Here is a 12,751-nt window from a genome sequence, read left to right on the forward strand (position 1 = left end):
AAATTCATGACATAATAAATGAGGAAGGTGGAATACATAAAGATAATAATGAGATTCCAATAAACTATGTCATGACAAGAAAAGAATGGAATCGAACTCATGTAGTTATTGACAACATTTTTGCGTATAATGTTGCTCTTGATATTAAATCTGAAAATGAGGATTCTAAACCAAAATTTGTTGAAGAATATTGACATAGAAAGGTTTGGATTCAGTGGAAAGAAGCAATCGATGTAGAATTAAACTCACTTTCAAAACGTCGAGTTTTTGGACTAGTAGTCCGAACACCAGAAGTTTCGAACCTTTGGGATACAAATGAGTATTTGTGAGGAAAAGAAATGAAAATAATGAGGTCACGATATATAAAGCAAGACTAGTTGCACGAGATTTTTCATAAATACTTGGTATTGATTATGAGGAGATATATTTTCCCGTGGTGAATATAATTACACTAAGATATTTAATTGGTCTGACTGTGTATGAAAGTCTAGATATGCATCTTATGGATGTTGTCACAACATATGTATATGAATCTTTTGATAATGATATTTATATGAGAATCCCAAAAGGATTTAAGGTACCTGAAACATATAAATAAAGTTCTCAGGAATTGTGTACAATAAAGTCACAGAGATCGCTATATGGATTGAAACAATTAGGACGAATGTGTTACAATCGTCTGAGTGGATATTTGTTGAAAGAAAGATATCAAAGCAATCTAATATGTCCATGTGGTACAATTGCCTGAGTGAATATTTGTTGAAAGAAGGATATCAAAACAATCTAATATATCCATGTGTTTTTATAAAAAAAATTACAACCAGGATTTGTTATTATAATTGTATATGTTGATAACTTAAATATAATTGGGACTCCTGAAGAGCTTTCAAAGGCAATAGAATATCTTAAGAAAAAATTTGAGATGAAAGATCTCGAAAAAACAAAATTTTGTCTTAGCTTGCAAATTGAGCATTTAGCAAATGAGATATTTGTTCATCAGTCAACTTATATAGAAAAAGTTTTGAAAAGATTTTATATAGACAAAGCACATCCATTGAACATTCCAATGGAAGTTCGTTCACTAGATGTGAAGAAATATATATTTCGCCCTCTAGATGATAATGAAGAACTTCTTAGTCTTGAAGTACCATATCTTAGTGCAATTTGTGTATTTGCGTATCTTGCTAATAATATAAGACCAAATATTACATTTTCAATAAATTTATTAGCAAGATATAGTTTTTCTTCAACAAAAAAACATTGGAACAGAATTAAGCATATATTCTATTATTCCTGAGAAACGATCGACATGGGTTTTTTATATTCAAATAAATCAAATTTTTATTTAGTTGATTATGCAAATTTTGGAAATGTATCTGATCCACACAAAGCTAGATCTCAAATAGATTATCTATTCACATGTGGAGGAACTGCTATATCACGATGATGGGTGAAATAGACCATAATAGCCACTTCCTCAAATCATGCTAATACTCTTGCAATTCACGAGGCTAGTTGAGAATGTGTATAACTAAGATCAATAACTCAACACATTCGTGGAACATGTGGCTTGTCTTCTAGTAAAAATCTTCCAACGATATTATACGAAGACAACATAACATGCATATCCCAAGTCAAAGGATATTAAAGGAGATAGAACAACAAATATTTCACTGAAGCTTTTATACACTTATGATCTTGAAGAAAATGGTGACATCACTGTACAACAAATTTGTTCGAAAGATAATATGACAGACTTATTTACTAAGGCACTACCTACCACAACATTTGAAAAAATGGTGCACAACATTGAAATGCGGCAACTCAGAGATCTCAAGTGATATTTCCATGAGGGGGAGTAAATATACTTTTTAAGAGTATCATATTATATGAAATATGTATTTTTTTTTCACAAGGATTTTTTTTCTAGTGGGTTTTTTTCTAGTAAGATTTTAACGAGACATATTTCATATATAATAAGCATAAAGGGGAGGATTATAAATATGTTAAATAAGGGGCAATGTAGATGCCCATTATTAGTGTCCATTGGTCACGTGTCACTTATCCATTACCCATGTGTCTTAAGATTACACACTATTAGTGTTCATGTAATCCACCTCGTATTTGCCAAATTGCCTATAAATAGTGACATTTGGTGAGTTTTGAAAGATACATATTGATGACCAATCCAAAAAGATTGGAGAAAGTGGAGAAATCCATTTTTTGTTATTTATTTATTTTATATTATATTATATTATATATTATTATTATATTATATTTTCTTCATATCCGTGTTTTCGCTGTGCACGGTTGTGCTCTTGAAATTCACAACACAATCAAAATTTTATGAAGAGAATAAATGTGAAGAAACACATATAAAATATTTTTTTTAAAAAAAATAATTCAAACACCACGTGAAAAGGCAGGTTTTAAAAGACAGTGGATATAAAATGGAAGAATAAATTTGAGACCTATAATTGAATTTGAAATTGTTTTCATAAATAGAGGTTTTTATAGTTTATTTGGTGTATCCAACAAAGGGTCTATAGCTCAGTGGTAGAGCATTTGACTGCAGATCAAGAGGTCACCGGTTCGAACCCGGTTGGGCCCTCTTTTTTATTTTTATTTCTTCTTTCGTCAAGTTTTGTCTTTTTCTCACGTTTGAATAAAGGCACGGAATTTCAGATAAGATCCTCATCAATTGTCTGCTTCCATTATTAATTAATTTAATTCCATTTAATGGTTTTTTTTCCACTTATATTCTGTCTATCTCACAAATAAGTAATCTGAATTATTTAATATTATATTTCAAATAATATTTGAATTAATTGATCCAACATAAGGACAATAAGACAAAATTAGCAAAAAAAAAAAAAAAAAAAAAAAAAAAAAAAAAAAAAAAAAAAAAAAAAAAAAAAAGAAGAAGATAATTATAATAAGGGCTCAACCGGGTTCGAACCGATGACCTCTTGATCTGCAGTCAAATGCTCTACCACTGAGCTATGAACCCTTAGTTTGATTAAATTTATGTTAAATTCTTTACGTTTTATATTAATTAATTAGCTAACAATAGACATTTTGACCTTAACTTTCGAATTTGTGCCCGTTTGGCCAATAAACTACTAAAAGTGCTTAATAGATCTATTAACCTTTAATTTTGTGTCTTTGAATTATCAAATTTGTGTTCTACAAGTCCCTGAAAAAAATCAAATTTTAGAAATTAACTGATTTACTATGTATAAATTTAGATTTTATATCTAATGGAACCCTAAACTTGTAACTTTGTGTCTAACAAATCGATAAATTTTAAACAAATCAAAAACTTAAACTTCGTTTTGTAACCATTGACTTTTTATTTTTGTTTATGAAAAATAAGCTTATATAGACCCCTCTCATTTCCAAGTTTATTTGGTTATCTACTTTATATCAATATTTTCAAAACAAAGTAAAGTTTTGAAAACTATAAAAGTAATTTTTAAAGACGTATATTCCGCTTTTGAATTTTGGCTAAGAATTAAACTCTTTTCACTTAAATAAAAAAAATATATAATTTTCAAAAAGCCAATAGTTACTAAATGAGAAATTGGAGACTAAACTTTTAATTTAACCATTAAATTTAATTCCATGAGAATAGCTTTTTGTTTACGTGTACGTATTTGGGAAATAACTTGTTATATATAAGGTTGTTATCAAATATAGAAAAATGTGTCAGTTTATTTATAAATATAGTAAAATATCATTGTCTATAAGTGATAGACAATAACATTTTGTTATATTTGAAAATATTTTCAGTCATTTTACAATTTAAAACAATATATATATTTTGATTGTATAGTCCTTCTTAATAAATAAAATAAAAAGTAAAAAGAAAAGAATATTCGTTTTTTAAGAGGAAGAAAGAAGCACAAACACCATAACTTCCACTTAAGGAGGATTTTTTTTTTTTTTTTTGTCATTTTCTTGATATATTTGATGTGATGTACTGCTCTCTATTGTGTTCTATATTAAGAAATCGTTTTCAAGCAATTATCATTGTGAGTGAAAATATATTCCAATTATTTTAAAATCTTTTTTTTAATGTAATAATGTTTCTTTCATATTTCTTGCATCTTAACCAGTCAAACTAGACTCAAATTAGCATATTATAATTAGAACTTAATTAAGATACCTTTAATAAGGTTCAAAAATCATATTATTCGTCACCATTTCTTTATCTCGACATATTACTATAACCTAAGTAGTATTTGAATGATTAAAAATATTATTCGTCGCCATTTCTTTATCTGGACATATTTTTTTCATCTAGAAAAGATATTTTTTCCGATATCAGACACTCCGACATGTCGAATGTTGCCTAGAAATTTTAAACACAAAAGTGAAAGATGGAGCCTTGCTTTGCTAGTACCAACAGTTAGGTTGAATGGGAAGAAGATTGCTATAACTACAAAGTACAAGCATTCTCTGAAAGGCTAAAACACATCAAAGACAAAGTGATCATTATATTAAATTTATTTAATAAAGATGTCAAATCATCAAATTACATTTATTTTCATGAAAAACAGAGGTACTGCCTTAGTTCTGGAGTTATCTGTGACCAGATATTTGGGTTGAAAAAGAGAGAGAAGTTAGAGGGGGGAAAAAAAAACTAAAAGAGCCAGGTTGAACTAAGCTCTGATTTTGATCCCTCCAGCCAAGTCTGATGAACATGTAACCAAACAAACTCACTGGCAGCATTTGAATCCTGAATTCCAAAAGCTCAGAATCTCAGTGAAACACACAAGAAAAACAGCAAAATGCAATCTAATATTAATATTTCGTACCTTTGAACTTAGTATGGCAGTTGTCCTGCAGCATAATTGCTCCTCACCTGTAAAACATTGACAAGTCAGACAGCGGTGGCACGTAACCGAGAAAACATAAGGAACACAGGCACACAAGTCTATAACTGACACGATCATCGAACCATAAACTTGATGCTTTTACCATTAATGTCATGAATTCACTTAGAATATTTGATAGCAAAATACTCGGGTGCAGTCTTTTGTATAGACGACTCGAGTGTTCAATCACATGTTGCCGCAGGGCCAACTTTTCGTTTTTAAAAAAGATGTTTTTTTCAATATATATTTTTTTCTTTGTGATTGCATGGAGGCTGTATCCAAGAATTTTCTAGAGACTTTCAATAGCAAACATTGTTCAACATTAGGCTTTCAACATTATGAAGAAACAGAGTACACCACAGTTAAAATCCATGACAATGGCTGAGAATGTTGAGAATGATGCATCATCTCATTCATGTTAAAGTCAATGACCTGATTGATGCAATGATTTATTGAATATAAGAAAGATCTAAAGAAGTGAAAAAGAACAGCTAGTGGAGAGAAAGATCAGAGAGATTGGAAGAAAAGCAGTCGAACCAGATAATTCCCACTTGTCAAACTTCACGAGCCACGAATCCAAACTGATCTTTGTAGGCAATACTCGATCAACCCAAACTCGATACTGTTTTCCTTGGGAATCTCCATAGTGCTTTCTTATTGAACTCAAGCTGTCTGAAAGAGATTGCTCAAGACCAGACGGATGAACAAAAACACCAGATGGATTCTGACAGGAAAAAAAAAAAAAGAGGATAAAAGTAATCAGAAAAGAATTTAGATCTAGGTAGAACACTACACAATCCAGGTCAAGAAAATAATGGGCATAGTTATCATACAGTGAGAGTTCTATACATGCATATCAGATAATTAGAAACAGTAAGATCTTACAAAGCTCTGCTCTCCTAGCATATCCGAGGATGTAATGGCTGAGACAAAAGATCATGATATGAAAAAAAAATGTAACAAGTTTTACTCATGCAAAAAATTGAATAGTAATTATACTAATCACTGCCAAAATAATAAAAACTTTAAGTTGCTAGGATTTAATATAGTCTCAACATAGGCTCATTCAACACGTGGACGGCTCAAATGCTAATTTTAATCATGAAACCAAGAAATTAATGAGGCAGAACAATAGTGGGGGTTTGAACCCAAAAACTTGGAATAATACTTACTATGTTAAATTACTAAGTGGACTAAAAACCTTAAACCAACAGGATAAGTAAATTTAACCATTAAATATATTCTCGACCAACCATACCATATGATTCCATATGGTGGAAGAAACTTTTAGATAGATACTGGAAACATCAAAAGAAAGCTAGAAATGTTGATATTGAATTAAATGAGAATGTACAAAGTAACTGCAACGTTTTACCCCTAGACCAGAATGTATCACTTTAAATCTAGATATGCAAACGACTGTACTAAATGAGAAACTAAAGATCGAAGAGATAGACATACAAAGGAATTTTTCAACTGATCCAAGGAAGATTCCTCAACGTCTGCACGCCTCCATTTCTCGTAAAATAAGTAAAACTTCACAATTTCAAGGCCAATGCTTTTAGTTTCCAGATTAGAGTCCAAGAAGTCCTTGACATCTCTAAGAGAAATATTGGGACCAAGCTTAAAATGGCCAATAGCTTGTATAATGCCAGCTGCACACCTCTCTGAAGCATGAATAATCTTGCTGTTGTCCTTTGCATTTTCAGCATGCCATTGCAGCAGTTCCTCTTGAGCATTGCTAACCTAAATAATGCAAAATAATTCATCAATAGAACAAGGAAATGGAATTATCTTTGATAATAACAAATTGTAATGCTGATGAACTACCATGACACCATAAACATCAGGAATGCTAAATAGCTCAGCGTCGTTTCCTGAGTCACCACAAACAAGTGTACTGGTTGGTAGTTTCCCGATGCTCTTGAATTTTTTGTGCAAGTATGCAAGAGCTTGTCCTTTTCCAGCACCTTGCGGTAATATATCTAGATCTATCCCTCCACTGTAGATAATTTTTACATCCAACTGATAAAACGCATACAAAAAGGAGCTTCATGGTTAAAATTCATACTTGACCTCATGGTTGGTACATGATTTTAAAAAGAAGAAGATATGGGGGAAAGAAAAAGAAAGACACTAAATGATAGGCACAGTTACACGTGTCAAACATTGTGCATACAACCTTACCCCGCGTTTCTCCAGAGACTCAGAAAGGGCCTTGGTTACAGCCTGAGCCTTGTCTTTCTGAGTATAGAAGCTAACCTTGTGTGGCCGTTGTTCTGACTCTGCCTACAAGAACCCAAAATGTTCAATCCTTTACATGACCTACACCTTACAGCAATGAATAAAAGACAATCTTATCTGGCTAACAAAGTTAACATTCTTTGTTCAACCTCAAAAGTTTAATACCTGTGGAGTAAGTTCGGAAAACTTGCTCGCTTCCTCAATGACTATCTTCTTATCCCATTTCTGATTTAAAACGTCAACCCACCCCTCATCTGGCACCATCGAGTGCCCATACGTTATCTCGGTTCCTACAGACATTATGGTAATGTCAGGAGTTAACATAGGTTTCTCTTTCCTTAGCTCTTTGTACAGTGTAGGGGATCTGCCGGTTGAGAAAACAAGCAGCGAATCATGACGGTAATTGGCTTCCCATAATGCATTAAACCTCAACAGAGAAAAATTCTCAGAATCATGATGATCGACCTTCAATGAAAGCATTTAACAAATTAGATTGCTGCCAGAAGGAAATGGAGTTCCACAATAGTAAACAAATTATTAAAGATCTAACCATGGTATGATCAAGATCTGAAACTATCATGAGACGTGCTGAAGCGCTAAGCCTATCCATGATTGCAATGCTCAGCCTGATCTGTGTGTCAATCTGGGGTAACCCAAAAGGTCAATCACGTTTTAACTTTAAGAGCAGGAATCTCATTAATGAAGAAAAGTATGCCTATTATACGTATAAAATTTCAGATGAATAAACAACTTATAACTTCATGCTCAGAAGATATGAGGGAGGCATCGAAGGTCTATTCAGATGAAAAAACAACTTATAACTTCATGCTGAGCCTTTGCATGTGCAGTCAGAAGCAGTCAACTTCTTTCTGTTACACATATAAAATTTCTTAACATTTTCCATACCCACATAAGGTGTACATACATGCTTTCCTTTATTCTTTTTTCAAACAAAAAGGGGGAGGAAAACCAGATCCCAAGTGAAGGAGATTACATAAAAGTGTTCCGATTGGCCAAAAGAGTGCTCTGTACTATAATTATTAAACAGAGGAGAAAGTCTATACCATGACATAGCCAAAAAGGATAAAGATTCTAACAACCAATCAAAGGATTTTTCTTTCTCATTGAAGATACTATTGTTTATTTCAAATCTAAAAAAGTGAAGCTAAAAGATCTTCTCATCTTTTTGAAGTGATGCACCATCATTATTCACGGAAGAACGGGGTTTACATCCTTGGGAACAGTCAAATACCAATTAAATGTGTAAATCAACATCAGAAATTTCCAGCAAAGGAGCAGCGAAAAAATGATGGTACTGTGTTTCTTATTCTTCCTTACAGAGAGTACACCATCCGTCCAAATCACATGCAGGGAAGCGTTTTCAAATCTTGTCATGAGTGTTTAAACACTAGGTGCCTAAGCCCCCAAACATTTAGATACATGCTTAACAAATGATTTTTTTAAATAAAAGAAAATTCTAGACTTAGAAACATCCAAGCTTCCCATTTCTTTTCTTCCCTTATACACCACATTTGAATTGTGCATTGAGTCTTCAATTACTAGAAACTTCTCCCAGAAGTTATGCAGAATCCAAGCAGACTCTAAACTTTAGTCTTAAAGATTGAATCCCAAAACAGAAAAACTTCACATAACATTTACTTCATCAACCAATTCCTAATCTATCATCTAGTACCCTTCAAACGAAATAAAAGAAATAAGAACTGAAAGAAAGCTACATGATCGATTCTATATGACAAAGCTACATGATCGATTCTATATGACTCAACAAAAACAAATTAAAGCATTGGATCGATTGGGTAGACTTGCCAAACAGTGAAGTAACTAAAGCTCCAATGGCCAAAGGGACTATATGCATTTTAGATTTTGTTTAAACCTACAAAATTTTGTAGAACAATTAACTTTATGAAACAACAGGGACATTTGCATTCATTATCAATCTCCGTTCATCCCCCGGAATTAAGTATACGATCTCAAATTGAAAAATAGAAACTAGTTGCAAAAATCCAACCTACCCAGGTGAGCAATAGCATCAACTAAAACAATCAAAAGAATATTCGCAAAAATGAAATTCCTAATCCATTTTCTCTGATTCCGACACTTTCCCAGTAACCAAACATTCGATTCAGATCAACACCAACACCAATCGAGAGCAGAAAAACAAAATAACATACACTTACCTCAAGCAGTTCAATCACTCCACCTGAAAATGAGAGTAACCCACCAAGAATTGACGCTGAAACATCAAGAAAACGGCATGATCAAATAAAAAAATCACCGAATTCAAAGAAATTAGAAACTGGGTGTGATTTGTGATGATCGGGATGGATGAGGAAGTAGTGGGTCTGGATTAAAAGATCGTTGGGAAATGACAGAAACCAAAAAATACCTGTGAAATTAAGAGGTGACAGATTAGAGGAATAAGTGGAGAAGAGTGATGATAAGAATTGGATCCAAATTCTTTGGCGCTTCTTTTGTGATGGTGAAAGGAATATACTCAGAAATTTTTAAAAGAAATTTCGAATGTCGAAGTCGAAGCAAATTACCAAACTCGATCATGAAAATTAAGAAGAAAAATATTAAAACCGGTTTTTGGAAGTTGGAAACTTGTAATAAAATTGGGTAATGGATGCAAGATAGTGGGGTTCTTCTTTGCCATTGAATAAAATTCGGTAATTCTCGTAATTCCAATTATACCCTCGAAATTTTAATGGTAAAAATTGAACTTTTAAACCATAGGATTAAGACGTGTATATTGGTTGGGTTGGATTGGATTAGGGAGAATTTTTGGGCCAATTCGAAAATTTGAGTTGGTCGGATTGGCTACCCGAATGATCCAAATATGATCTCCAATTCAACCCAATTCTTAAAATTCGAGTTTTGTGTTGAGTTGTTGGTTTTTTTCCTTCTTTTTTTAGTATATATATATTTTTTATCAATTTAAAATATGTAATTTGTCTATCACATATATTAATAACTAAAATTTCATTCAAACCCAAATGTTAAATATTAAAATTCAATATATTTAGGTTAAATTATAAAAAAAAATGTCCATAAACTTTACCCTTTATGTTGAAAATACCCCTAAAGTTTCAAAAGTTTAAAAAATATTCTTAAACTTTTAAAAAGAGTTCAAAGAATATTGTTACCATTAATTTTTGGATGGAAATCATTAAATTTTATTTAAAAAATATTCTTGAACTTTCAAAACATTTCAAAAATACCCTTAACTTAATAAAAGTTAAAAAATACCTTCAATGTTAGTATTGAACAGAAATTGTTAATTTTTCGTGACAAAAATGACTCTACAAATAAAAAAAAAAAATTAAAAAATGCTCCTACTGATAAATTTATTTGGAGTTTTCGTAAGTTCGAAAAAAAAAATCAATTTTAAATTAAATTGTATAGATATCCTCACTTTTTTCATATAGGTACTCTCATATTTCTCTTAATTTTTCAATTTTTAGCTTACTCCAATGCTCTCAACAACCAAAATAAAAACAAAAATTTTAAGTTAAAACATACAATACCACAAAATTTCACAAAATTTCAAAATCAAAATCTACTCTTGAAACATACAAAAACGATAAATAGTCAAATAAACATTAAAGGGTTAAATTTCTCCAATTTGCAAGTTTAGGGACCAGTTTTAGTAATTGTATGAGTATGAACTTTCAATTTTTACCATTAAATGCTTGAGAGGCTAATTTTTCCAATATGTAAATTTAAGGGTTCAATTTTAATATTTATGCAAGCTTAATAATTGAATTTTTATTGTTGAAAGTTTGAGGGTGTAAATGCAACCACCACCATATTCAATAGGTGATTTTTGCAATTTGTCAAGTAAATTTTTTTGTACTATCAGAAGTAAAACAATAACATTTTAAGAAACAAAGCTTCTATATTGCTAGATTACCATTTAGAACGTGCAGCCAAACTGAACATAGTTCAATTGACATAAAATTTATATTATCGACATATCGTAAAGAAAAAAAAATCGAAGAATAATACTCTTTAGAGTGAGAAATTTAGAATTTGATTGAAAATATATTTTAATCATGAGTAGTTGAATTATGCTCGAACTAATTGCATTTATTATTTTTTTTTCCTCAAAGAAGTGGCTGCATTTATCATCTTTAATCAAAGCAACATAACAAACTCATTTTTTTTATATAGTTTGGGTTGTTCTTTTATCATCAATTTGTGACAACATAAATTAAAAGAAATTTGTCACAACATGCCAAATCAATAACGTTAGGTTAAAAGATAGATATAATATATCAACATAATCACAAATTTAAAGTTTGCTGTAGGAACCAAAGATTAATTACCTAACCGTCCTAATATTGTATTTTACACATAAGACGAAAGTCACCTAACATACAACATAGGAGTAAATTTCATATTCAATATTGTTATTTTTTTATTTTCAAGAAATTATTTTAAATGACAAAAATATTGAAAAATATTTACAAATAATATCAAAATATCATTGTAGACCACAATAGACATAGACACAGAAAGACACAGATAGAGTCTATCGCAAACTATCATAGATAATAAAATTTTGCTATATTTGTAAACTTTTGTTCAGTTTTCTTTATTTAAAAACAACCCTAATTAAAAGTCTATATCAATATGTATATATATATATATATATATTTTTTTTTTTTCTTTTCGGTTATTATTAAATTACAAAATTTTATATAAATTTATTTTAGATCTTTCTCATTCCAAATGTTAAAAAATTTTAAAATCATTTACCAAATTTCAGATTTAAAAAATGATTTACTGAACTTATTTTAATATAATAGGGGATATGTAGATTCAAACTACGTACCTTTTAGTCTCTAACATATCTTTATGCCAATTGAATTATGCTTGATTTGGTGATTAATTTCCTTAATTGAAGGTAAGTACAAAATGGTCCCGAGTAGAACTTTGCATCACATTTTTCTATTTGCATAAGAAATAGAAAAAAAAAATATTAGATTGGTTTTGAGTATAATTTTTGTTTGGTTTATAGATTTAAAATCTTACACTGTAAGAGTTGAGTTTTGATTTGGTCTCTAAATTTCAAAATTTTACATTTTTTTTAGATCTGAATTTAGTTTCTATTTAGTCATAGGTTTCATGACTCTACAATTTCAATTGTGAGTTTACACCAATGCTTACTTTTGTTGTGCTCATTTTTTTTATTAATTAATTTAAAAGAAGTGAAATAATTTTATTTAAATTACTTTGCTCTAATTTTTCCTACTATCAATTTTTTTCCCGCTAATGAAAAGTGAGATGAAAATGTAAAATCTTGAAGACTAGAAATGATGTGAAATTCATCTCAAAACTTGAATATATGAAATTTTAAAAGATAGGGACACCAAATGAGAAAAAATATATAATAATTTGAATATGAAAGAAATTACAATCAAAATTTAAGAAACAAATATTATTTTTCCAAAAAGAATAAGGGCTAAGTTTCCTTCTATGTTATTAGCAAGGAAGCCAAGTTGTACCAAAATATTATATTCAAATTTCAACAAATCCCCAACTAGAAAGCAACACACAATACAGCAATAATTTCAACATGAAAGCTCAGGAGGTGAGCTACC

At 30.5% G+C, this 12,751-nt stretch overlaps 1 protein-coding gene and 2 non-coding genes across 4 annotated transcripts; 1 reads left to right on the top strand and 2 right to left on the bottom strand.

Moving 5' to 3' along the window:
* Positions 1-2,539: 2,539 nt before the first annotated feature.
* TRNAC-GCA lies at positions 2,540-2,611 on the top strand. Its single transcript has one exon. It is a non-coding gene; the product is annotated as a tRNA-Cys (tRNA).
* A 327-nt stretch (positions 2,612-2,938) lies between these two features.
* Positions 2,939-3,010, bottom strand: TRNAC-GCA. Its single transcript has one exon. It is a non-coding gene; the product is annotated as a tRNA-Cys (tRNA).
* Positions 3,011-4,479: 1,469 nt separating this feature from the next.
* LOC120091771 (sucrose-phosphatase 1) lies at positions 4,480-9,753 on the bottom strand. Of its 2 annotated transcripts, XM_039049893.1 has the most exons (10): positions 9,532-9,753; positions 9,323-9,378; positions 7,675-7,767; positions 7,290-7,589; positions 7,068-7,169; positions 6,711-6,905; positions 6,342-6,626; positions 5,418-5,604; positions 4,821-4,867; positions 4,480-4,741 (listed from the first exon to the last, which is right to left on the bottom strand). In XM_039049893.1, exons 3-10 carry the CDS (start codon positions 7,732-7,734, stop codon positions 4,646-4,648), a joined length of 1,272 nt encoding a protein of 423 aa, XP_038905821.1. In that variant the 5' UTR covers positions 7,735-7,767; positions 9,323-9,378; positions 9,532-9,753; the 3' UTR covers positions 4,480-4,645. The 2 variants fall into 2 exon arrangements, with proteins under 2 accessions (XP_038905821.1, XP_038905822.1); XM_039049894.1 differs by lacking the exon at positions 9,532-9,753 and having other exon boundaries at positions 9,323-9,520.
* Positions 9,754-12,751: the final 2,998 nt, after the last annotated feature.

The sequence above is a fragment of the Benincasa hispida genome, chromosome 11, assembly GCF_009727055.1.
Source record: "Benincasa hispida cultivar B227 chromosome 11, ASM972705v1, whole genome shotgun sequence".
In the NCBI taxonomy this organism is placed as follows: domain Eukaryota; kingdom Viridiplantae; phylum Streptophyta; class Magnoliopsida; order Cucurbitales; family Cucurbitaceae; genus Benincasa; species Benincasa hispida.

Excerpts from the sequence above, each read along its gene's own strand:
- LOC120091771 (XM_039049893.1), bottom strand. The coding sequence starts at position 7,734 with ATGGATAGGCTTAGCGCTTCAGCACGTCTCATGATAGTTTCAGATCTT. Across the intron at positions 7,590-7,674 it reads CAGATCTTGATCATACCATG|GTCGATCATCATGATTCTGA; the intron begins GTTAGATCTTTA and ends CTTTCATTGAAG. Across the intron at positions 4,868-5,417 it reads TGACAAGTGGGAATTATCTG|GTGAGGAGCAATTATGCTGC; the intron begins GTTCGACTGCTT and ends AATGTTTTACAG.